Genomic DNA, 26,335 nt, shown 5'->3' with positions numbered 1-26,335 from the left:
TTTATTCATAAAATGTATTGACTTGTTCATCAAAATAAAATGACTTGTTCACAACTGTTCGGACGAATTCTCAATTCTCAACACATTGAGCATTTCCAATGAAACCTCTCTCTCTCTCTCTATATATATATATATATATATAGTGGTTATCGTAAAAACTAACTAAGAATACTGCATTAAACTTATAAAATTATTATATTCATTGTAAAATTTATTACAAAAAATATAATTTAAAGAGATGCTGCATTTATCCATCAAATAATAAATAATATATTAACCATAGATTTAAATAATACTCTATCCATCCCAATTGAATAGGCCATAAGGTTTGGACACAAATGTTAAGAGTAGTTTATATTAAAATAGGAGAGCAAAGTAATTTTTTTGAGGATATATTTGTCCAAAAAGTTGGAGAGAAAAATAAAGAAGAGATAATTATGTGTGTGGTACAATGACATTTGGTGTAAATAATGAGTATCTGAGGATATTTGTTATGTATTGATTTTCCATTTCAAGAAGTGACCTATTAAAATCTGACGTCCCGATAAGGAAATATGACCTATTGAATTAAGACCAAGGGAGTAAAAAAAACTAAAGACAATTCTCACATTTACACTTTAAACAAAAATAATCATTTGAATGTCCTTTTGTATATATGTGTGTTAATAGACAAAAATGCTCCATTTCTTAAGTTTATATGTCAAAAAAGATACTTTTTTCAAATGGGTTAAATGTGTAATACTTTTTTCAAAAAATCAAGTAAAATCTTCAACATCAAATAGTATTTAAGTTTTGAGTATAGAATGCTTCTGTTTATAAAAAAAAAAAAAAGATATTTTTATATATAAATTAAGAATTACAGCATTTTAAATTTCAATATATATATATATATATATTTGTTAATAAAAAAAAATGAGTACAAATAAAATAAAATATACAAGCAGTGGAGAATTCAAGTGACGTGGGACCATGACTTCCCTGCAAGGCTGCAACAAACTAGTAATAAATTAATAGTAACTCCAAATAAGAGTATTCAAGTTCATCACTAAATAAATACGCCTATCTATACACAGAAACAGAAATATATATAGAGAGAGGGAATAAGAAAAAACAAAAGCAATTTTGGATCTACTTCATCGTGCTCAACGGCCCCTCGCCCCCTCTCTCAAACTTCTCCCTCCGCCCCCGCCATCGCCATGAGAATACGCAAGCACGCCAAGATTTCTCCGCTGCTCTATGCGACGTCGTCCCTCAAGGCCGGAGCCCTCCTCCAAACTCATGTCTGTCTGCTCAATCAATCACCGTGGGACGTCATCACCTTCTCGCCGCCGCCGTCTCCTCTTCCTCCGCCATTTCAGGTTCGTTTATATCATTTATCGCTCCCTCGCGGCCGCAGATCTGCCGCCGCCACCCTCTTATGTTTCTCCAACTCTCCTGCATTTCTTCCCGTATCTCTTCTAGGGTTTTCTCCCGCCCCCACCGCTAGGGTTCTGCAGAAAATGTTAATTATTCGATTTGCTGCTGTTATTTTGCATTAGGAATCCGGAATTTCCATAGGTCTTTCTCTTTCTCTGTCTTATTTTCTCCCCCGTGATTGGGTTTCTCGAAATCGGATTCATTTCTCTGCAGGTGAATGGTATCGATGTTCGTGCTGGAAATGGGAGCTCCGAGCACTGCGTTTCCGTTTCTGAGAGGTAATCCGTTTACTGCTAATTGAATTTGAATAGTTTTCTCCATTTCTTTGCATTATAATTTGGTTAGGGTTTTTACACGAATATTTCCCTTCCCTTTTATTCGTCGGCATTTATTTCTGAAAGACGATCCCATATTTATTCTACTATACATACATTAGCGGTAGTTGGGTTTGGATGATAGGGAGCCTAGTCGTGGGCGGCTGGCCGAGCACCACTTATCCATGGTTAAAACTTACAGCAACGTCGGCGCCAGGAAACCATTGAAGGCCAAGAAGGCTCCGGCAACCTCCAATCCCTATGAATTTTACTACTATTCGGGGTTCGGGCCACGGTGGGGCAAGCGAAGAGGCAATAAGAATAGCAGCATAATCAAAAATGTTGAAATGCAGGCGGCGGCGATCGATTTCACAGAGTATGAGGATGATGAGGAGGAGGCGAGGGATAATGTTAATGGGAAGAAAAGGGTGAGAAAACCGATCAAGGCTAGGTCGCTGAAATCGCTCTTGTGATGTGTAAAAGTGTATGGTATGGGTATTTAAGTAGATTTGGTTTGATGGTTTCCTTTTCATGTTCTACTTTGGGTGAGGTTAAGGTCCTCCCGACATTTTATTATTGCTTTGCTTTCGACAAGGCTACAATGGTCTTTCTAACTCTCCATCTCCCAATTTTATTTTATTTTCATTTTAATTTGTAAACCACATGCAAAACACTTTTTAAGGCCTCTGTACAAAGACTTTTTATTTCTATAGATTTTTGTACAAATTTTTCGTTTCATATGATCCTTTTACTTCTATATTCAACACCATCTAGTCATTGTTTAAGGGATCTATTAAAACAATTAAGTTTTTGTTAATTAGGATCCACGTGAATTAAAATATAATTGAATAAAATTTGACGTGGATCCCAATTAGAGTTTTGATAAAGAATCAAACCCTCTATCCCTTCACTCCTCTAGTGTAATTTTTTTTAAAACTTTCTCAACCTTTGCAATTTCACGGTTTCATGCTTGAGGCTCAATCTTCATATAATTAACGGCTGTGCATAAACTTCTCACCAATTAAAATTGCGTGAAAAGAAAATAAAGAAACCAAAATAACATTGAATCATTAACATAATGTTGGACTATATATATATTTCCAAACATATTAGAGATTCTCAGCCTTTCATACACCATTAATTACATTCATATTAGATTAAAAAAAAACCCAGAAACAATGAAAAAATTGAAATATCAGCACATTAAATTTGTACGACACAAAAAAGTTTTATAGAGTTAATAATTTAATTAGGAAAAAGAAAAATCGATATCCTCCTTTATTCGAGCTTGATTGACCTTGAATTTTTATTTATTTACTAGACTCGATCATGGACACGATGGGCACGATCGTGGGCACGTGTAATGTTGCGCGAAATTAAAGTGATGGGGACCGTAAAGGGTATTTTAGTCTTTTAATTCATTTTGGTATATAAAAGAGTTAGTTTTAAAGAGGGGCTAAAAACATATCACTTTTAAAAGTTGGTATTTTTTTTATAAGTTTCCTCTAAAATTAATACTAATTCAATTATCATACTTATAGATATAATAATAAAAATAAAGTCATAGAATGCATCTCATTCTCTGCGTAAACAACACAAATTCTTCAAAAAAACAAAGATAAACTCATTATATATTTTATCAATTCTTGCTGACATTCTCTGCTAATCTCCGTCAATTCTCTCCACTCTTTAACTTATGTCTCTAATTGGGGGTAGAATTAGTAGTCTTCAATAAACCTAGCCCGACAGTGTTGTTCGTGGTCCGGAAGCGTTAAAGTCGGCTGGAGTAATGGCGAACAGGTAGGTTCTTAATCACCACTTATAACTATGACGGTTATTCCACGTCAGCAGCTCTGGCGACCACGTTAGCATCAATTTGGGGAAAATAAAAAAATATGGGAAAAATCAGAAAAACGCTAAGTTCGTGTATTTAGATTCAAAAAATAAAGTTCATGAGAAAAACTAGAAAATGTTGAAAGTTTGTGTATTTACATGCAAATAACCCCATAAAATATATCAAATTAAAGCTCTTATCGTGATCTTTAATTCTATATACATATTAAATATTTTGTAATTAGTCGGATTTCATAATTTTCGAAAGAAATAAAACAAAAAATAAAAAGTTAAGAAAAATAAAATAAAAAGAAAAAATATAGTTTACAAATAAACTTTTAATTTTATTATAACTACAAAATTGCCACTCAATTTTCAAATTGATTTGAAATTGATTTCAAATTGGGAGTTGCCTTTTTAATATAGGATCAATAGGTAAAATAGCATTTGCACCCCGTGCAATGCACGGGAAATATTTTTTATAATTTTGTATTTATATAAAATTGATACTAACTCAATTATTATATTTATAAATATAATAAAAGAAATAATTTTAACTGAATATATTTGAGCCGAATATTTAAAAAATAATAAAAATAAAATAATACTCCCTCCGTCCCGCGAATCTTGAGTCAATTCTTTTCGGCACGGAAATTAAGAAAATACTCCCTCCGTCCCATGATTCATGGCTCAAAACTTTTCGGCACGGGTATTTAGGAGAGCTAAAGTAGTTGTAAAAGTAGTAGGGACCACAAGATTAAGGTATTTCTTTCAACTATTTTATTCCTTAACACTTTTGCTTAATAAAGTACTTTATACAATAAACTAAATAAAAATAATTGAAAATTCAGCCAAAAAATGGGGCTGGAACAGAAATGCAAAAAAGGCGTCATTCCTAATCTTATCTCTCCGGCGTCTGCTCTCACTCTGCGGCGTTTGCTCTCACTCTTCCTCTCATATTTTCCTTCCACAGTTCGATTGTCATTGGTTCGACTCAAACTCCGACGAAGCAGCGGTGAAAACCACCTCATTTCTCTCTATCGGATCCTGAAACACCACCATTTTCACCCAAAATCTGAAACAGAGCCGCAACAGAGCCAACACCACCATTTTCCCCTCTCTTGCTCCGATTGATAGCAACATCAAAAATCAAAACTCAAAACTTCAAAATCAAAAGCAGCAAAAATCAAAAATCAAAAATTAAAATAGTAAGAGAAGGGAAAATGATGGAGGCGGGGAGCGCGCACGAGGCGGGAGGCCTAAGGGTGGTAGAGGCGCGCAGGAGGGTGGTGGAGCGTGCACAAGGGTGGCGGAGGCGGCGCATGAGGCGGGAGGCCTGAGGGTGGTAGAGGCGCACATGAGGGTGGTGGAGGCGGTGGAGCTCGCACGAGGGTGGCAGAGGCGGCGCATGAGGTGGGAGGCCTAAGGGTGGTGGAGGCGCGAAGGAGGGTGGAGGCGATGGAGGAGGCGGGAGGTGGCGAGAGGCATTTGAGAGAGAAAGAGAGCAGAGAGCGGCGGGAGGGGGGTTGGGTAGATTTAGGGTTAGTAATTTACCTTTAAATAGTAAAGTTAATTAAGTTGTTAATGGTTATCTAATTATGGCTCAAAAAGGAAACGAGCCAAGTAACATGGGACAGCTCAAAAAGGAATACGGGCCATGAATAATGGGACGGGGAGTAGTATTTAGTGTGTTAAGTGTGGTAAGTGAAAAAGTGAAATATTGAATAAAGGGAAAAAATTTTGCCATATAAAGAATGACTCAAGATTCATGGGACGGCCGAAAAAGGAAAGTGACTCAAGATTCGTGGGACGGATAGAGTAATTCATAATAATAATAATTGATCTTATGAAAAAGCAAAAATAATTAGTTAAAAAAACTAAAAATAAAAAATAAACTTATTCAAAAAAAGATAAGAGAGGAGAGAGATTTTTTAAAAATTTTAATCTTTAAATAAATATAAATTCAATATTTTAAATTAAATATTTATATAAAATATATCAAATTAAAGCTCTTATCGTGATCTTTAATTTGATATGCATATTAAATATTTTATAGTTAGTCAAATTTAAAAAGTTTAGAAAGAAATAAAGCAAAGAAATAAGAAGATAGAAAAAGGAAATAAAAAAATATTGTTTAAAAATAAGCTTTCAATTTTATTATAACTACAAAATTGCCACTCAATTTTGAAATCAATTTCAAATTGAAAATTATCTTTTAATATATTATAGATTGCCTGTGAAATACTGAATTTTCATTAAATTTTTATTTTGTATACAAACTTTAAAAAGTGGTGTGATAATTACTAAACTTTTTATCAAATTCTAATTTTGCATACAAATTTTAAGAAGTAGTGTAAAAACTTATAAGGTAGCATGGTAATTATCGCACTAGTTTTTAAAATCTCGAGCCTTCCAACGCTTTGCTCTTCTCCTTCGCCTCCGTGTCACCTATTGGCCGGGAATATGAAATTTATTCACTTGAGGCCAAGGTAGTGAAATCGCCCTCTCCGACGTCTCTATCTTTTGTAGGAATGAACGTCTCCTTCGAGGTACAACGACTTGAACTTCCAGTTTGCTCGGAGAATCCTCCGTGCATTCCACCACTTAAATGTAACGCCCTTACTGCGCAATGTGTATAGCATTTGCGCCTTTTCTTGGATCATGTCGTCGGAGTGACCACTTGGTCACTTAGCATTGGCTTCTACCCATGTAGCCTCCCAAAGCTTGACCTCGGCAGTGACATGGGTCCAATGCAATTTGAGTTGGCGAATGGTGAACGACTTGACCACCATGGTGTTTACTCGATCCAATACTCACCCTCAATAGGCTTATTCTTTTTGGTCGACATCATAGATGGCTTGGTGTCCTCGATCCACACACATGTAATGAGATCGGTCTCCTTGTGTGTACAAGTGTAGCATCCCCTCTTGTTGCCTACACTAGCCGGCTCTTTCTCTTTGTAGGCCATCGCCTTCCTCGATATTGGTGGTATATCCTTCACCATGAGGATCCTCTCCCAAATTCATCGCCGAGAGGTTCGGTTGGTAGTATGGACCGGAAAGATCACCGGTCCAATTTAGAGAAAAATAATCGAGGGGAGTTGAGATCCATTAAATAAAAATTGGAAGATCGAGAGAAGGTTGAGGAAGAAATTGAAAAAGAATGATATTGTGAAGTATATGAGGGAGGATGAGGGAGGAATAGATAGGTAAAGGGAGAAGAATTATTTTATTTGAAATTAGCCGTTGAAAAGCAAAAGAAAAAACAAAAAAATGTTCAAAATAAAAATCAACTAAAACATCCGTTAAACTTCAAATTTTAACATTTTTTTAATTACGGCGCATGTAAACACGTGCCTTGAATATACGACTGATGAGCTTGACTCATCACATCGAGTCAAGATTCAAGCCAACAAGGCCCGCATCGGTCGACTCAAGACATCGCCTGACTCGAGTCAGGCTATGTGGATGCTCTTAGTTTATTTTGCCAAATATTTTGAAGAAGCATATAACTCCTAAATAATTTATAATTTTTTTGGGGGGTAATTTATAAATCTATATAATATATAAAGAAACAGTTTAACGACATCCTATTTACCGTCATTTTTCTAAGAGAGTCTTCCTAATATTTAACGGAAGTTTGACAGTTTATTTAAAAATTTTGTTTCTTTTGTCAACTTTATTATCCTATTTTTTCGCTCACACGAAGAATACAGTTTTTATCCTTTTCTTTCAATCACATCCTAATTTTTATTATTCTCTCTCTATTATCCGTGGCTAACAAATAAGCTCACGATCATCCACCAGATCTTCCAACATTTTTTTTTTCATTTAAGGATGAGATTTTTTTTTTGTTTTTTTTTTCTTCTAAGTTAATTTCTAAAACATTGTAAAAGGGGGATAAAAAAAAAAGAGAAATGATTGCTGTGATCTATGAAATTCATAGAATGAGAATGGAGCAATTTGCCTATCACTATTACCTTTGATTTTGGCTGCTGATGAATAAATAAGCATTTGTTTAACAATAGTTTTAATCTGATATTCAGATTTTCCATCAATATTCCATTCAGTGATGGCTTCACCGTTGAATTGAACAAAATCTTTATTGTCTTCAATCTGAAAATCGATAGGTGTATTTTTTGTATAAAAAAATTTAACATTAGAGACTTTAATAATTTTATTAACTTGAAATTCTTCATCAGAAGAATTTTCTTCTTTAGTAATGACAGAAACATGATCAAAACTGCTTTCGATTTTTTCAGTAATATTGATTTTTTGTAATCTGGTAATTAAACCATCTAAAAAATAATGAAAATAGAGTTTTTGATTGTTTTTATATTCAACTAAGGTGTAGGAAATTATATTGATTCATTTTAGAACTCTTTAATATAATAAAGAAACAAAATAGTTGAATTAATTAACATTTAATGAATAACTAGTACATTCGCCCGTGCGATGCACGACAGACATAATTTTGCATTAAAAATTTAAAATTAAACGATGTAGCGTGTGTATCGATTAAGCGATTAGGGGTTAATGTCTAAAACCGAAGGTCTTGGGTTCGAGGCCCTGTGGCGCGGTCTTTAAATTTCTTTATTTAATCATGTTAATTTATCAAAAATAAATAAATTAAATGATGTATCAAATAAATAAAAAATAAATATTAAATATAGTTAGAATATATGCAAATGTAAATTATTTTTTCTTAAAAAATAAAATAATCTACATCAATTACGTACTCAGTAAAGATCCTTAATTTTATTTTATAATTTTGAAAAGTATCATTTTTAATTTTCCATCTATTTGATGGAAAACTTTATTTTCTTTCTTAAAATTATAGAATAAACACATCATTCAAATTAAAAGAAACGAAGAAACAATAAAAAAAAAGAGTTTGCACATCACAATATATAGTTTTAAAACATAAACTAATCATGCATAAAATTAATTTTTTTCCAAGATAGCTCATTACCTATGTCATCTTATTAGAAAAGCTTCAATTGATAAGTAGGAAAATAAATTATATTATTATAATTTATTAGAATACTAATAAAAGAGTTGAATAATTATTTGATACCAAATCAAAGATCTTGCATCATCTTTAATATAAGATATATATAGAATATTTTTTATAAACAAAATTTAATTTTTTTTAAAAAAAATCATCAAAATATGAAAAAGAGAATATGAGAGAAAGAGAGAGAGGGAGGGAGAGAGAGGGAGGGAGAGAGAGAGAGAGAAAATAGAAAATTGAAGAATGCGTACGATGAAAGAGAGGAGAGAGGAGAGAGAAAATATATAGGATATATGATTTGTTGAGTTTTATAAATATCCATTGATTGATTCTGTAATTACAATTTTGCCACAAACTGTGTTTTCATATAATAAATAAATTTTCAATTGCTCAATATACTATAATTATGATTACACTTTATATGAAGATGAAAATTTACCTTTTTAAATTTTGGATTTTTATTCAGTAATTGATGTGGATTATTTTATTTTATTTTTAGAATATATTTGCATTTGTTTGTATTTTAATTTTGTTTAATATTTATATTTATTTATTTAAATTTCGTTCAATTTCGATATTCGTCGTACATCGCACGAGTGGGTGTACTGGTTTTATTAAAGAGTATAACCAAACCATAATTAGAAAAACTAATTACAAAAATCAACATTTGAAGACGTGTTTATTTTTCTAATCCAATATATAAATTCATAATTATGATTAATGATTACTCCCTCCGTCCCACTAAAGTTGGCTACATTCGTTTCGGCACGGAAATTAAGGAGTTGTAGATTAGTATTTTAAGTGTGTAGTTAATAAGTAAGAAATAGAAGGTGATAAAGTGAGAGAGAGAAGGTAATAAAGTGATAAAGTAGGAGAGAGGATGTGATATAGTATGAGAGAGAATGTAATAAAGTGATAAAGTAGGAGAGAGAATGTGATAAAGTAGGAGATAGAATATGATAAATATTTCCATTTTAGGAAAATGACCAACTTTAGTGGGACGCCCAAAATGGAAATGTAGCCAACTTTAGTGGGACGGAGGGAGTATATTAACTGACTTTGCATTTTTGGCAACTAAACGAATCTAAAGAAAATTAAAATATCTTTCAACTAAACGAATTTTGGCAAAAGGAAAGGCTAAATGCATGAATACTCTGACATAATTGTTCTAAAAAAAAAACCCTCTGCCATAATTGAATAATAAAAAAAGTAGTATTAAAGGATAAAAAGGTCAAAAGTCCACATAACGAAAAAATCAGCGTATTTGTGTGAATTCACTTCTCTCCGGCGAAGGTCAGTTTCTGCGCCGCCGGCACCTCCGCCTATCTCGCTCTCCGGTAGGGTTCTGCCGCACGATTTACTTATTTCTTTGAATTTTGTATTTCAGTTCGATCTTTCGCGAATCGATCTGAACAGAAGGGGTAAACACCACAGAAAGAGATGGTGAGAGGATTGCTCGGGAAACTAGCTAACCGCTCTCTCTCCGTCGCCGGAAAATGGCAGCAGCAACAGCTACGCCGCCTCAACATACACGAGTATCAGGTCTCCCCCCTCTGTAACACAAATACTCTCACGTCTTCTGTGCACAGACCTGTCAATTTACTACGTAACTTATTTAACATGTTTAGCGATCTGTTTCGAGTGGTCTTATTCGTTGTATTTGTTTATGTATTAATCAATTTTGATCAGAATTACGCTATTGTAATTCGTGTTTCTTTTTCAAATTTTGGGGTGCTAGTATTTGGAACGTAATTCGTGTTAGTGATACGTGAATGCCCTAACGCAGAAATGAACCAAACCTTTAACCATTTTTAGGTGGAAACATTCCATTTCTAGTTTACGTGTCTAAAAAACGTGATGTAATTATGTTAGGGAGCTGAGCTGATGGGCAAGCATGGTATCAATGTCCCAAAAGGTGTGGCTGTTGGATCAGTTGATGAAGTCAGGAAGGCACTGCGGGAAGTATTTCCCAACCAAAGTGAGGTAATGACACGGATATTGATCAGGTCTTTGATTCCTAGGGTATGCAAAAGTGACTGAACTGTAGAGGTAAATGTTGGTGTTGTAGGTGGTTGTGAAGTCTCAAATCCTTGCTGGTGGCCGAGGACTTGGAACATTTAAAAATGGTTTTCAAGGGGGAGTTCATATAGTAAAGGCTGACAAGGCTGAGGATGTAGCTGGTATAATATAAAACGTTTTGCCTTTCATATGGAAATCATATATGCAATGCATAAATTTTGTTGGGTTTTCATCCATTTGGCAAATTTGTTCTTCTTCTAAGTCACTCCCCATCTCTATAGTTATAATTGTATAGGATGAACTCAAATTTTCTAAAAGCCTACGCCATGAATTAAAAAGTAGTTCTGATTGCTGCATCAAAAAGTTGTTATGGTTTTTCTTCCACACCATGTCATTTATCCTACCTCTTTCTTTTCTCTCCTGCAAGAAAACGTGTTAGGAAAAATCGCATAATTGCATGTTATTAACAGTTAGGGACACCATGATATACCTTTATTTTCAACATAGCCACCAATTTCATGCCGGTTAGCATCATTCTAAAGAAAATGGATAAGTATATGTTTATTTCTGATAAAACACGGGTTTCGGAAATTATTTTGGTTTACTTAGAACAAATAATGCAACAAGTTATATTTTTGTTGTTTCAGGTAAAATGCTTGGGCAGATGCTTGTCACTAAGCAATCTGGACCTGAAGGAAAAATTGTCAGCAAGGTTTGATATCAATTGTGTACTTCTATAATGAAACTAAACATATTTGTGGTCTTACAAGTGGGATGAAATCCATAAATATTCTTTCAGTATTATTTATTCTTGTTGAGATGCAGTTCTTAATCTCTTTTGCTGTTTTTTATTTTTGTGTAGCACGTCGCTTATATTTTCTTGTGAAGGATCATTGATATTCATTTCCATAATTATTAGTGTTTGTTAAGAACAAAGAAAACAAATGGTTATGAAACATCTTTTCTTTTTCCGACAATGAGTTGGACTTTCGCGACGTTCATATTCATTTTGTTTTAGCTTTTTTCATATACTTTTTTGTGTTGAAGATAGTAATATCATTACATTTCGTTACCCAGGAAACATTTTCTGCTCAATCTCTTTGGAGAAAATATATACGGCCTTATGAAAAGCAACATTGAATTCCCCATCTAATTTGGCAGGTTTATTTGGCTGAGAAGTTATCCCTGGTCAATGAGATGTACTTTGCCATAACTCTTGATCGTATAACTGCTGGTCCTGTAAGTTCATAAATTTAACAGTTTATCTCAGCATATTGTATGTCCACCGAGCCTTTTGCTTTCGTGTTTCAGTTGTAAGTGGTGCATTTACTGTGTTACAGAGGAAGGAACACAGGGTTCTTACTTTCCCTAAATAATTAGCTGGTTTTTTTTGCTTATGTCATATATTAAGCTGGTGATTGCATCTGAGGTACCTGCTTTAGCAGCCATGAACTATTCCATATGGAAAAGAATATTTAAACCATAAGGTTGTGTTTTGGTGGTATACCAAATGTATTTGTCCCTGCTTGATTAAGATGTGAAATTTAGTAAACTATCTATATACTGAGGCCCGTGTTCGTCTCTAAATCTCGCAGCTTATTATTTCCTGTAAAAAGGGAGGAACAAGTATCGAAGATCTTGCAGAAAAACATCCAGAATTGATTGTAAAGGTTAGTATCTCTTCCATGCATCCATCTGGTAGTTTAATCACACTTTTTCGATGCGGATCCTCCCTCAAATTGATATTTTGAATCTTCTGTGCGGTAGGTGCCTATAAATGTTTTCACAGGAATCACTGATGAGGATGCTGCCAAGGTAGTGGATGGTTTATCCCCAAAGGTGGCTGATCGAAATGCTTCAATTGAACAAGTGAAAAAGTTGTATGAACTTTTCTGCAAATGTGATTGCACCTTATTAGAGGTAACCAATATGATTTGCTCTCCGCATTATTTTCTTTAGTTGTTCCAGAAATGCTTGTAGTAGCTCAGCATAAAAGCCCTCATGACTTGATTTTATCAAAAAATTCTTTAACAGATCAATCCTATCGCTGAGACTGCCGATAACCAGTTAGTAGCTGCTGATGCAAAACTAAATTTTGATGATAATGCTGCTTTCCGTCAGAAAGAGATATTTGCTCTTCGAGATCCAACTCAAGAAGATCCTCGTGAGGTACTCTTATTCCATTGTCGATATAGTGGTCCTTCCACTCCTTCATAGATGTCTTTCTCACAGAAGCTGATAAAACTTATTTGGCGGTCTTTATTAATTATTTAATATTGCTTATGAATTTTCAGGTTGCTGCAGCTAAAGCTGACTTGAATTACATTGGTTTAGATGGAGAAATTGGTTGCATGGTAAATGGTGCTGGTTTGGCCATGGCCACAATGGATATTATTAAGTTACATGGAGGAACACCTGCTAATTTTCTTGATGTTGGGGGAAATGCTTCAGAAAACCAGGTGATGACATTCTTTAGATTTTGATGCTGCGAAGTTTTTCCTTAAGATCATTGCATTCATGTTGAGTTCTGAAAATTAGTATATGGGTCTGCAAACTTTTAGAGTTGTTTCAAATTTTGAAGGACACAATATTTTATGGATATTTTCCTCCTTTTGTCCTACCCAGGGATTGGGTTATGATTTTCACCACATCAGTTACATTCATTCAACAGGTTGTGGAAGCTTTTAAAATTTTGACGTCAGATGACAAAGTGAAGGCTATTCTTGTGAACATTTTTGGAGGGATTATGAAGTGTGACGTAATAGCCAGTGGAATTGTGAATGCTGCAAAACAGGTAAAAGATACACTGATTGGATTTTTCCTATGTGTAATGACTGCTTTTTGAAATATTAGGACTGTAAATCTGGATCACCACTCTGGTTCCTTTTGCTAAGTCCTATAACAGTTCAACCTGAAAATTATTTAAATTTCACTTTTTATTATTCATTTATCCTTTCACTTGTCAACCTTCCTTCTTTTATCTAGGTGTGGCATATAACCTTTTCATATGTTTCTTGTTCAATATCTTGACTATTTTATTTGGACTATTTGCTTCCACGACCTAGTGTGGATTGTAGTGAAGTGTTCACTTGCCTGCTGTCGTGATGGAGTTAAGGTAATTCATGAATAAATAAACTGAACTTAACTCACAAATTAACAAAAACAAACTCTTTCCTCAAAAAAAAAAAAAAACACAAAAACAAAAAACAAACTCTCCTCAAACTGAGGCCCTACAGCGAAAGCGCTGTCCCAATCTTTCTGCTCCAAAAAAGTACTAAACCTTAAAAAGCTAGTCCTCTTTGTGAATGCTAACCTAGATTCCTATTCAAACTCAAAATCCCATTCATACATGGGCCACAAAAATAACTAAACTAATAGACTCGATCTAATGAAAACAGAACTAAAGAAATAAAGATTATTAAAGGTACAAGCTGCACCATAAGATCTCCAGGTTGCTTGAGCCCTATCATGTTGGAAACACTATCCCCGCATTACCTGCATGATTTAAGCATGCTGCCTGAGTTCGTCCTTGGCAAGGATTGAACTCTCCATGCTCTTCTTGTTGGCTTTGAGCTGGCTCAGAGATATATCTCAATAATTGCCCCTCCTCCCACACCAATCTGACGACTGATCAGTTCTCATAATCATTTGTGTGTTTGTTCTGGGGTCGGGAATCATAGAAGTCAGTTCCCGTTCCATAAATTTGTCTTGCGGATTTTTGGTACCTGGACTTCGAATCCAGGATTCTTCCTCCCACCTAACCAAGTGATGAAATGTGTTCAGCATTGAGCCCTATCTTTTTATTCTCTCTGACTTCAGCTCCCATCTCTCTCTCGAGGCACTAACCTTGTTATATTCAAACTTTATATGTAATCCATTATCATTTCATAATCTGGAGTAAACCTACCAATATAATAAGACAACAATAACACTTAACTGGCCATTATCTGATATCTACAATATGGACACTGTTCCAAAATTCTGAATCAGACACACTTTTACCATTAATACATACTTAAAACACCCAATACTCTGAATCCAAGGACTCAATCCTCTTCAGTCTCATGAGTAACAAAACTAATGGGTTTAGAGATAGGCATGCCAAGGGAGACCTTTCTGAAAACAAGGCAAATTTCATCTTTAGTCCTTTAACTATGGCCTTGTTTAAGGGGTTTGAAATATTAATGGAAACAGGTTGATTTGGCCTAAAATGGGGCAAAAATGCGAAAATTTGCTTATAGGGAAAAGGTTGTTCGTCTTTGATTGGGCATGTACATTTCTCACATATATTTGGGCTACTGTAATAGGTTCAATTGAAGGTACCTGTTGTTGTCCGTCTTGAAGGCACAAATGTAGACCAAGGAAAGAGAATTTTGAAGGTGAACTTGAAACAACATCTCTCATTCGAAACTTGGTAGGTAAATAATGTGATGTATGTCACTAAAAATTTATTCTTTACAGGAAAGTGGAATGACTTTGATTACCGCGGAAGATTTGGATGATGCAGCTGAGAAAGCAGTGAAAGCCTCAGCAAAGTGAGGACATGTTGTCTAGTTTGGCCAGAACTTATCGAGGTCTCTTTTTTCACGCTTGTCCTTTTTGAGTATAATTTTTGTATACCGATTCATTATCTCCTTAGAAGTAGTGACTTTCGGTGAAATTCAAGCCTATCTTCATCGGTGTGTGGAGAACTTTCATAATCATTCTTGATTTCTGAGACAGTATCTTTTCTTTTTTCTAGTCTCAGATGAGTTTTGTACTACCAGGATCTTACGGCGATTTTGTTCTTATGCTGTAGACATGGTTTTATTTCTATTCAATAATAGAACAATGACTTATGCCGTGGAGGTGAAAATAATTTGTAATTATCAGCAGAGAACAACACCCTAAATATTTGTACTTTAGTCGTATAGTCGAGTTCAGCAGAAGCAATGAATTGCAGCTTGACTTATATTTGATCGAGCTTTTGTGCACGTCGAGCTTGATTGATTATGTAAAAGACTTTGTGGCCTATTCTAAATAATTTGAGCTCCACTCGGCTAGAATGCAAATGATTAATAATATATTGTAGATTATACTTAATTTTATAGGTATACATAAATAACAAAATATATTGTGGGTAAGATAGCAAAATAATTTTTTAATCTCACTGCTTTCACGTGTTTAGTTTGAGTTTGAGATAGCTGCTCGAGTAGCTTTAGGTAGGGCCCGGTTCTTTAAACTAGAAAATATGGTTGGGTTCAATTCTTGTGTGAATTCGATTTTCTTTTCTTCAAAACGTAGTGTATATCCAATACTTATTTTTTCACTGTTATAAACACACTGCCTCTTCCATGTGAAGATCAATGCACATCGACATCATTATTTCCATACAAAAAGATACAAACTAGTCCAGCAAACAAGTGAAGTGAAGGCATGGGAAAAACATGGCCACATTCTCTAAATTTGGTTGAGAGAATGTGCAATTCTGGTAGAGATGCAGTAAGCAGTTGATTCAATAGTAATCATGGGATTGACACCAATAGCTGTAGGCAGCACACTCCCATCACAAACATACAGCCCTTTAGCCTCCCAGCTCTCCCCATTCCCATCCACTGCACCTTCTCTCTCATCAACCCCCATCCTGCAGCTACTCATTTGATGCGCCGAAGCATACAAATTCCAATACTTCCCCCCGGAGGCCGGCCCTCCGGCTGCCACCACTGTCTTCAAGAACTCCTCCACGTCCTCCTCCTTGATCCCCCGGCACTCCAGCCTCTGCCCGTCGCTCTGAAATGTCCCCACCTCGGCTGCTCCTGCACCTATCAAGATCCTCAGCGTCTGCCTCAACCCGGCCTCAAGATGCTTCTGGTCTAGCTCATGAAACTTGTAGGTTATCTTCCCTTCCTCCCTCACCTCCCCTGAGCCTTCATCTCTTATCAACGCGAACAGCATCGCTGTTCTGGAGTACTTGGCCATCCTCTCCTTCATGTCCTGCCCTCCCACCCACGGCAGGAACACCGCGTAGGATGCCGGCCCTAATCCAGCTGTTTCTATGATGGTGCTAAAATTAGCCTCTCCTTGGATCATCACCTTGTTAATGGAGGTTATGATGCCTCCTTCGAAGCTCTTTCCCTGCAGCTGTGATTCTGATTCTGGGAAGTATCCCCATGCAAATAACACAGGGTGGAGGTGAAGATTCCTCCCCACATTCTTGTTCTTCAGCCCACTTGAAATCAGCAGAGGCGGTGTGTAGAGAGCACCACAAGCTGCAACTGATGCCTTTGCCTCAATCTGCACCTTCTTTGATATGTTGCTGCTTTCAACCGTTGCTATCACCCCTTTGCATCTCTTGCCACTCCCATCACTCTCCACCACAAACTTGTCTGCCTTGCACCCTGTCAAGATCACCGCACCCTTGTCAACTGCATCGACGAGCCATGTGGAGTCGGTCCCCTTCTTATCCCCTCTCCTGCAGCCGTAGCCGCAGGAGCCACAGTAGTGACCCTCTGTGGAATTCCTGGCCACTCCCTCCACTTTCAACCCCACCTTCTCACACCCTTTTCTCAAAACTTGGTTTTGGATGCCTTCCTGCTCACACATCTCTGTCACACCTATCCTTCTCCACACTCTGTCCATGGCGGATTGATACTCTTCCCCTCCAAACATGGGAATCTTCTTCTCTTTCGACCACTCTTCCAGAACGTGATCCGGAGTTCTGATGGAGGCCGACCAGTTGACGGCTGAACCACCACCAACTGTGGACCCTGCAAGGAGGATGATCTTGCCATCTTGAGTTGAGAAGATCCCTCCTGATGCATACAGCTCGTTCATGGAAGGTCCCTCCAGTCCAGTATAGTCTTGTGCTGTGAAGTAATGGCCCTTCTCGACCACCACGACTTTGAGGCCGGCCTCTGCAAGCACGGCCGCTGCAACTCCTCCTCCACAGCCGGAGCCCACTATCACTACATCACATTGGATGTTGATGGTGTTGTCTTTCGTGTTGTCGGTGACCTGCAGCCCCTTGTGGATGAGGGATTGTTTCAGTGTCGTCTCATCGGCTTGGTTCTCGGTCTCTACGATGCCCTTGTCGAGAGGCCTCTCCTCGCCTGAATCAGCTGAGTTTTCAACTTGTTCCACGTGGTATCCTATCGATTCCCATGCTGGATTCTGGCCCTTTTCATCTGTCTGCAATGAGTTGACATTGATGTCAAGTATGAGGCATCATGGTAGATATGAAGATGGGAGAGTTACCAGAGAGAAGAAGGTGTAGAAACAGGTGAGTTTGAGCATGAAGAAGACTGTTCTGAGAGGGAGGAGCAGAGTCCCTCTTGACCATTTCTGGAGAATGGCTTCTCTCTTGCTGACGGAGAGCTCTGAGAATTTATGAAGGAAGGGCCATTTCCAATCCAGAGAAGCGCCGCCGCACAGCAAGAGGGTGCCCAGCCGCGTCGACAGCAGCTTCAGCACAAGGCTCACCACCACTACAGCTTTGGGTATCCCTCTCTTCACTATCAGCTCTGCTGTCTGTCCATGTCAAAAACCAAGAAATGGATATATGAGAGTTTATTTTCAGGAAATTACTAGTATATATAGGTAGGTAGGTACCTCATCAGGAAATGGAGGATGAGAAGCCGAAGACAAGTAATAGGAGTGATGAAGAAGCTTTCCATTAGTATCATTGGAATTTAGGTTTCCATTGGTAGGAATACACGGTATTAGAGCTTCACACACAGCACTCAGTGAATGAATCTGAGAGGAAGACAAACCATGCTTGTATTTTGGCTTCACCACCAACTTCCCTCCACTCACCAAACTCCTCTTTCTTCCCTCCATCTCTCTCTCTCTCTCTCTCTCTCTCTATTATTGCTCTATAAATATATATAAATTAAGTTATGCAAGCTAGCTATATACTTGCAAATATTTGTCGTCTTCGTTAAATATTGAAAATATTATTTTACACATGCATGAATCTATAAATGTAGCTGCATGCTAATTAGTGTGTTTTCCTCAAACCCTAGCTGTTAGCATCTACCTCCTCCTCGTGATTTGGTTGATGTAATAAATGAATTTCGAGGTCTCTTTGATGGAAGAGTGGAAGAGATATATTTCCATCATATTTTTACTCTGTTAACATGTCGTAGAGTGGATAACTTTCCTCGGCAGGGATGGATAAAAATTCGAGTAATCATATCCGTTTTTTCTCATTTTCGCTTCAATTAATTAATGATAATAATATCATAATATAATGACGTGATGATATTTCTTTCGGTGAATTGATATGATAAACTATGTTTTCCACCCTAGGGAACATGAAATAAAAAAAGAAGAGTGAAAATGATAAAATTTTCTCTTCTTTTCTTATTCTCGTTTTTTCATGATACATTTGCAACCAAAATTAACGCATATTATATATATTATATATAAGGATTAAGTGCATGTAATATCACAAACTTTGATCGAAATTCAAATTTAGCACGAACATAAAAAGTTCCAATTTATATGGGTAACTTTACTCCGTGTTCAATTTTAGCACCATTTTTTGTTTTCACCAAATTCGATTCTACGTGTCATTGACGTGGCTTGCCGGCACAAGCTTTAGTATTTTTCCAACCGACAAGCAAAACGCTACGTTTTGTTACAAGCTTTTTCTCTCACACATTTGATTCTCTCTCTAACTCCAGAAACCTCACACCTCCCTTCCCTTCTCCTCGTCGCCTCTTACCTCCCTCATATCCGGCGAGGGCCGCCATAGGCAGCCACGCTGCGGCGCCTCCTACCTCCCCTATTTTCTCCATCGGTCTTTCATGACTATCTCTCTTTCTCCCTCTCAAAATCGAGCCCTAGCCACATGACTATCTCTCTTTCTCCCTCATCAACCGTTGTCGCCCCCCTCCAACGCAGCAACAACAACCGCTGCAGAACCCACAGCTACCGCCCTCTCTTCTCACGGGGAATGACGAGAATCGCCGCCACCTTCTCCTCTCCTCTGGTCGGACAACACCACCCTTGTGTCGTGCCCTCCCCTCTCTCTCTCTCTTCAAGCCGCCCCACCCTGGAGAAGGGTTTTAAAATCTTGTGGGTTTTGTGGTTTTAAAATCTTTTGTAATCTTTGTCGGGCTCGTAGCAGTGGCGCTGCGGCCGGAGATGAAGGGAAGTCGGCGACCGTCGAAGAACAAATCGATGCAAAAATTGAACTTTTAAATTTGGAAAAAATAAAAATCGGTGCTAAAATTTAAGTTACACATTTAAATTGAACCTTTTTAAGTTACAAATTGTTAAGTGTCATTTGGAAGACACGTCGTTGCCACGTGATTTTTTTAACATCATCGATGAATAAATCGGTGCTAAAATTGAACACGGAGTAAAATTACTCATATAAATTAAAAAAAATTTAAATTCATGCTAAATTTGAATTTCGATCAAAATTGGTGATATTACGTGCATTTAATCCTATATATAAATTATAATATCATTTGTTGACCATCCGGATAAGGCAGCCACATAGATCGAGTTTGATCATCAAAGTAGGAGTACTATGTTATTGTTATCTAGCTGTCATGATGCGAGTTTGATTGCTCACGAATTAATTAATTAATGAGCTATAAGTATTAAGTAGTAAGCAATCAATTACCTCAAATTTGACTGCTAGGTTAACCATAACTGGATTTCCACAAATGTTTATAAACAATATTTTAATTCTATTGTGGTCCATATATGGATGGACGCGTTTTGGGCTACTTTTCTTATGCATTAGTGTATTTTCACTTTTATCGGTTTTAGGTCAAGAACACTAACTGGTCACATAATTCCATGATTCCATCCCATCCAAATGTTTTACACTGTGTGATCTTTCAATTGCAATCAACCGGCATGAATAAGATCTATGATAAATAAATGTGGTTTGATATAAATTATCAATATTATATTTGATTATGTATTAAATTATCTGTTAGGGGAGAGTTAAAATAAAAATTAATCTTAACCTATAAATTAAGAACTGATATGGGCCTTTGATTTCATTGCTTTGGACGGCCAGATTTACTTCACGGATTAATAGTTAATAATTCATGCAAGATTATGATAGAGGCTAATAAGGTAATTTTAATTTATAATAAATCTTGCATTACCTGGTGTGAGGAGGCGTGAGCAGTGGTAATTTTAATTTATAATAAATCTCGCATTCCTTTATGCATAAATCAAATATTTTTATGAGCTCACGCCAATCCGTCCCCATCTACTACTGCGCCGTCCGGATGCAATTCAGAACTACTGCACCACTCTCCACCAGGACGTGCGACAACAGCCGTCCTCCACCTGCGTCAATCGCCAGACCCACTACACTGGGAGTTTTGGAAACACGTTATTAAGAGAGAGAGAGAGAGAGAGAGATTAAATTGCAATACCAAAAAATAGTGCAATATTTTCGGAATAGGCTCATTAAAGTGGAAAGAGATTAAATTGCAATACCAAATATACCCTGGGGTGACACATAACTATGAACTATAGGACGTCAACTCCGAATGTAACGGCCCATTAAAATGTAATCTCACCTCAGAAAAATAAAATAAAAATCTCTTATTAATTAAGGTAGTTTAATCATTATATAATTCAATAGATTCATGCTCTCTCCTTATTTCATGGTCTTATGTGAATTAATAAGAGATTTTTATTTTATTTTTCTGAAATCATACTCTTTGCAAACTAAAGATAGAATTTTTCTTTATTTTTTTCTAAACAATATGTTTTTAGTTAATAGTAAAATGCTCAATATACATATCAAATTAAAGATCATGACAAGAGATTTAATTTGATATATAGCATGTAAATAATAGATTTAAAATAAGAAAGTTTTACAAATTAGAAGTTTCAAAGTAAACTATTTTTTCTCCTCTCTTATATTACACAATATAATTGTTATTGCATTTGAAAATATTATATATACATGTAATTATTTGATTTATGAAATTTTAGAACTCGGTAAAAGAAAATTCAAGTTATTAGTAAAGTGTGTAAATGGAGCTCACATAATTATCTTTAATTAATAAATAGAAATTTAATTTGTATGGCTTCCTATTACATTGTTTAGTTGACATTTTTATTTTGTTGGATGATGCAATTAAATTATGTTTTTAAGAATTTCGTAGCATTAAATTAGTCATTATTTCTACGTGACATTTTCATTATTTATTAAACTTTTGCTATTTATAGTTTATTTAATTTAATTTGGAAAAATTGGTTATCCTTAAATGAACCCAATAACATTATTCTATAAAATATGTAACATTATAAAATACAATTTAAAAATATAAACCCGACTAGAGGTATTAATTCCTAGAAAATGAGAAGATATATGGATTATCTAACTTTAAAAAAAATGTATTTTGTGAGTGGAGAAGAGCTTCAGAATTTAGAAAAAGTGATGATAGTTAGTGGCAATATATATAAATATGTAAAAAATTTAAAAGTGATAATACTGTTTTAAAAATTAGGAAGATGTTTTGTAGACGAACAAGAAATTAAAATTAAGAAATGTTTTCAGTAGATAGAGAGTATAAAAAATAATACTGTAAAAATAAATAAAAAGGTAAAACATACTCATCAAAATTTATTTATTAATAGAACCATTAGTTTATATGCAAATACACGTATTTGGATTTTTTTTTTTTTGATGGACTCTTTCAAGTGTTATTAAAACTATTAAAATTAATTCAAGTAAAAAAAAACCATTAAAATTAATTATGTGACAAAAATCCAAATGATTCGGACGTAAACCGCTGCTCGATTGTCACGCAACCCCAGAAATGGCATAAGATTACAAGAATGAACTTTCAAAGTGCATCCACTTGCGTAATTAATCACCTTTTTTTTTAAGGAGTAGTTGCGTCCATAAAAGGATCAAAATCCATATGATTCTTATTTAAGTAATTCAAATTATGTACTCCACATATTGTAAATGAACACGAGATTATAAATTTGGACTTTTTCTCCATTGGGCTAAAAACTGACAATTCGATTCCCTTTTTTATTGGCCTAATTAGAAAAGTATACATCCAAGATGGGTAATTTTATCCATAGCCCCTTTTTCTTTCTTTATAGCCCCCTTAATTAATTAAATATAAAAATATTTAGTTATAGACATTTTTGTCCTTGTCTCTCCTTATACTAACAAAACGTCTTGCTAAAAATCAAAGCCACCACCATTCACCATCCTTAATTTATTAGAACAAGTGCTCGATTTCTTGCTCTGCTTTATGTGTTATTAGTCTCTTTTCTCTTGGCTTAGAATGGCGTTTTGATTATCTAAAATAAAAGTTTGTTGCAAAATTTTCAGCATCTTTGCAATAGCTTGGTGCAATTGAATCACTCTTGATGAAAGAATCTGGAAAAAAAATAAATAAATAACAGTTCACGACTTTAACTATAATGTATTATCATCTATGAAGCCTCATATATGATGGATTAATCTAAAAATCACGAATAAAAAATATTTTTTCTAGGAAATATATGTAGAAAATGTACTAGGACAATTGGACAATTGATATGCATTTGGCTGAAAATTTCATAAGAATTTCAATCTCCATTTTGTTTTAGAAAATTGTCTTCGAGGGGTTTTATCGTTTTTCTTCACCCATATATTCTTTGAACGCATATTCAAATATCATGTCATTATTCAACTAACAATCAGATCCCCATATGTATGAATATCACCATGGTATATTTGAAGAAAATATCAAACTTTTTTTTTTCAGGAACAAAATGTGGGAGGCGGGGGTTATATATGAAAGGGGGCTTTAGTTTATTTTTGGTTAGGGTTTAGTTAATTGGGGGCTACGAGGACAAAAATGTCTATAATTAAATATTTTATTTTAAATTAGTTATGGGGGCTACAATGAAAAAAAATGGGGCTATGAATAAAATTACCCTTTGAAGATTTGCGCGCACATGCAATAGATATGCCAATCGCATCAGCTCATTCAAGGGACAAATTCATATGTAGCCAAAACAAAATAAGAGATGATTCTTAATTTCTTATATAAATTCACTCATAAAAATATTACATAAATAGTCATTTTTAAATAAAATGATACATAGTCCCTTTGATGGGGACATAAAGTAATACTCTTCCGCCCACGAAAAAATATCATAAAGGAGGGGTGACACATGTTTTATGAAAACTTATATTATTTATTTAATGAATGAAAAAAGGAGGCCACAAATTAAGAAAAGTGAAAAATATTAATTAAGTTAATGAATGGGGAAAGTGGACAACAAATTATGAGTAAAGAAAAGAATCCATAAATTATTACTGAAAATTGATTATGATATTTTTATATGGACAAACCAAATGACAAATTAAGATATTTTTTCGTGGGTATAAAATTAAAAGGAAAGGGAGAGGAGAGAGAAAGATTTTAGACTGGCACATGAACTTTTTTCATTTATCCTTCTAAAAGTTAAATTGACTATTCTTATAATGGTGATAGTTTTTTCCTTTCCTATAGCAAATAGTCTAGAATTGTACATTTTCCTCTTTTCTATAATGCTAGCAGAAAGAACGTACGTTGTATGTGTAATTAATGTTTTTTTATTTGATAATCTATTATTTTAGAAAATTTATTAATTTATTACTTTTGTGGGTTAATATGCAAAAACACCCCTAACGTTACCACCCCAACTACACTTAAACCCCTAACCTAACATTGATAGCAACTAACACCCCAAAATTCATTAAGTACTACAATTAAATCCATAAACAAACAATTTCTTTCACAAAATTAAGAAATTCATTTTTTTAAAAATTTATATAGTAATATATAAAAGGAGAGTTTTCTCCCTCCATTTTTCCCCACCATTTTTCTCTCTCTTCTCCCATCAAGTTTTTTTATATAAATAAATATTTTCATACACAGACATAAATAAAAGAATTGTAAAATTTTAACAAAGAGAAAGAAAACAGAATATTTTAAAATTTTAATAACTTATTTGTTTTAAATTTATTTTTATACCTTATTAAATATTTTGTCACAAACTTAAACATAAGATGCTTATTAAATATTTCTTCATAAATTAAATTTGATATTATTTAGAAAAGTATTAAAATTGTAAAAGAAAAAAAGAGATGAAAAATAATGAAAAAATTGATGGGAGAAGAGAGAAAAAAAATGGTGGGAAAAAATGGAGGGAGAAAACTCCTCTTTTATATATTATATAGATTAAAAAAATATTAATTTTGTAAAAGAAATTGTTTGTTTATGGGTTTAATTGTAGTACTTAATGAACTTTGGGGTGTTAGTTGCTATCAACATTAGGTTAGGGGCTTAAGAAGTGTAGTTGGGGTGATAACGTTAGGGGTGTTTTTGCATATTAACCCTACTTTTATTAAATAATTTATTGAATGGATATATTTATCTGTAGGCCCTTATCAATAGCTATAGATATATATCACATAGATTAAGTGTAATATCTAATGAATTAATATATTTTTATAAATATATAATATGTAAAATAACATTAAAATAAAATATGTAATATAGGTAAAATAGACAATCAACAAGTTGTGCCTTAAAATACCTTAGGCTCTTTTTCTGTTAGTATAGATGTAAGTCAAATATACATGTTTATTAGGGACCTTATACAACTTGAGTAGCAAATGGTGCATAGTCGTGATCTCAGCTTGACAGCAGTAAACATTTGCGTGTTTGATTTCGTGTTAAGGGTAGTTTGTATAGCAAATTGGTACTTAATTTTTTGGTGTTTGATATGTAATTTAAGGATAGCTGGAGGCCCGGACTTAACGCATGGCCCGCGCCTAATTCACTGTTCAACTAAGGAAATGGGTGAGGGGGTGGGCGCCGGTTAGTGTAGCTGGAGTGGCAAGTTTATTTTTCTTTCCCAAAATTGCCCCAATTCATCTCTCTCTCTCCTCCTCGTTCTTCCTCCTCTCTCTGGAAGATCTTCTCTCTCGCTCTCGACCTCTCTCTGCAACATGAATCTCTCCTCATTCTCATCTTCCTCATGAAATCCGGCAAGCTCTCTCGCCGCCGAGGATCGCCGTCAACAGCCAACCCCTCATTTTCTCGTCTCCCTCCTTCTCTTCTCCCTCTCGTCCCTCCCCATTCTCTCTCTCTTCGCCGTCAACATGCAGCGCCGCCCGCTGCTGCCACCATTCTCCAGCCCCGACTCCACTCCTTCCCCTATCATGACCTTTAATTTGTTAGTCCTCCAGAATTCCCCAATTTCAGGAACCCTCGTCCCTAAATTTCACGGCCGCTCTCTTCTCCGATGGGCAGCAGCTCGACGTGAATTCTCGTCGCCGTCGCTTTGTCACCGTACGATTAGCAGAGGTCTTTCGACCTCCACCGCCCACACCTCTCTCTTCCCCTCACTGAACCGCCAGCAGTCAACAAGACCGCCACCACCTTCGCCATTCTCACCGTCAACAACCCCATCTTCCTCTTTATTCCAACCACGAATAGTGAGTCACCGCCACTCTTTTTGTCGGACAACAGTAGCTACAGCTTTCCCCTACTTTATACTCCTCCGAGCCCCGACTGAACTCACCAAAAACAACAACAATTGCTCCCAAAACTCTCTCACACACACAACAGCAAGGTTTGATAATTGAGAAACACACACACAACAGCAAGGTTTGATAATTGAGAAATTGAGCGATGCATCGAGAAGGGGGGGAACGGACGAGAGGCGGCGTCAGTCGGACACAGCTGCGCCGGAGCCGTTCACAGTGATACACTGATAGG

General features: G+C 35.5%; 3 protein-coding genes across 3 annotated transcripts; 2 read left to right on the top strand and 1 right to left on the bottom strand.

Moving 5' to 3' along the window:
- Positions 1 to 947: 947 nt before the first annotated feature.
- LOC131014262 (uncharacterized) lies at positions 948 to 2,349 on the top strand. The gene is made up of 3 exons (XM_057942174.1): positions 948 to 1,358; positions 1,630 to 1,694; positions 1,876 to 2,349. The coding sequence occupies exons 1-3, from the start codon at positions 1,197 to 1,199 to the stop codon at positions 2,201 to 2,203; spliced, it is 555 nt and encodes a 184-aa protein (XP_057798157.1). The 5' UTR covers positions 948 to 1,196; the 3' UTR covers positions 2,204 to 2,349.
- Positions 2,350 to 9,707: 7,358 nt separating this feature from the next.
- On the top strand, positions 9,708 to 15,450 carry LOC131014261 (succinate--CoA ligase [ADP-forming] subunit beta, mitochondrial). Its single transcript, XM_057942173.1, has 13 exons — positions 9,708 to 9,869; positions 9,964 to 10,118; positions 10,449 to 10,559; positions 10,645 to 10,756; positions 11,243 to 11,307; positions 11,757 to 11,834; positions 12,191 to 12,265; positions 12,363 to 12,515; positions 12,630 to 12,764; positions 12,890 to 13,054; positions 13,267 to 13,389; positions 14,903 to 14,974; positions 15,057 to 15,450. Exons 2-13 carry the CDS (start codon positions 10,017 to 10,019, stop codon positions 15,132 to 15,134), a joined length of 1,269 nt encoding a protein of 422 aa, XP_057798156.1. The 5' UTR covers positions 9,708 to 9,869; positions 9,964 to 10,016; the 3' UTR covers positions 15,135 to 15,450.
- A 406-nt stretch (positions 15,451 to 15,856) lies between these two features.
- LOC131014260 (long-chain-alcohol oxidase FAO2-like) lies at positions 15,857 to 18,733 on the bottom strand. Its single transcript, XM_057942172.1, has 3 exons — positions 18,183 to 18,733; positions 17,829 to 18,101; positions 15,857 to 17,762 (listed from the first exon to the last, which is right to left on the bottom strand). The coding sequence occupies exons 1-3, from the start codon at positions 18,408 to 18,410 to the stop codon at positions 16,035 to 16,037; spliced, it is 2,229 nt and encodes a 742-aa protein (XP_057798155.1). The 5' UTR covers positions 18,411 to 18,733; the 3' UTR covers positions 15,857 to 16,034.
- Between the last annotated feature and the right edge of the window lie 7,602 nt (positions 18,734 to 26,335).

This window comes from Salvia miltiorrhiza, chromosome 3 (assembly GCF_028751815.1).
Source record: "Salvia miltiorrhiza cultivar Shanhuang (shh) chromosome 3, IMPLAD_Smil_shh, whole genome shotgun sequence".
NCBI lineage: Eukaryota > Viridiplantae > Streptophyta > Magnoliopsida > Lamiales > Lamiaceae > Salvia > Salvia miltiorrhiza.
The sequence above is the reverse complement of the archived record's forward strand: the minus strand, read 5'-3'. Positions and strand labels throughout refer to the sequence as shown.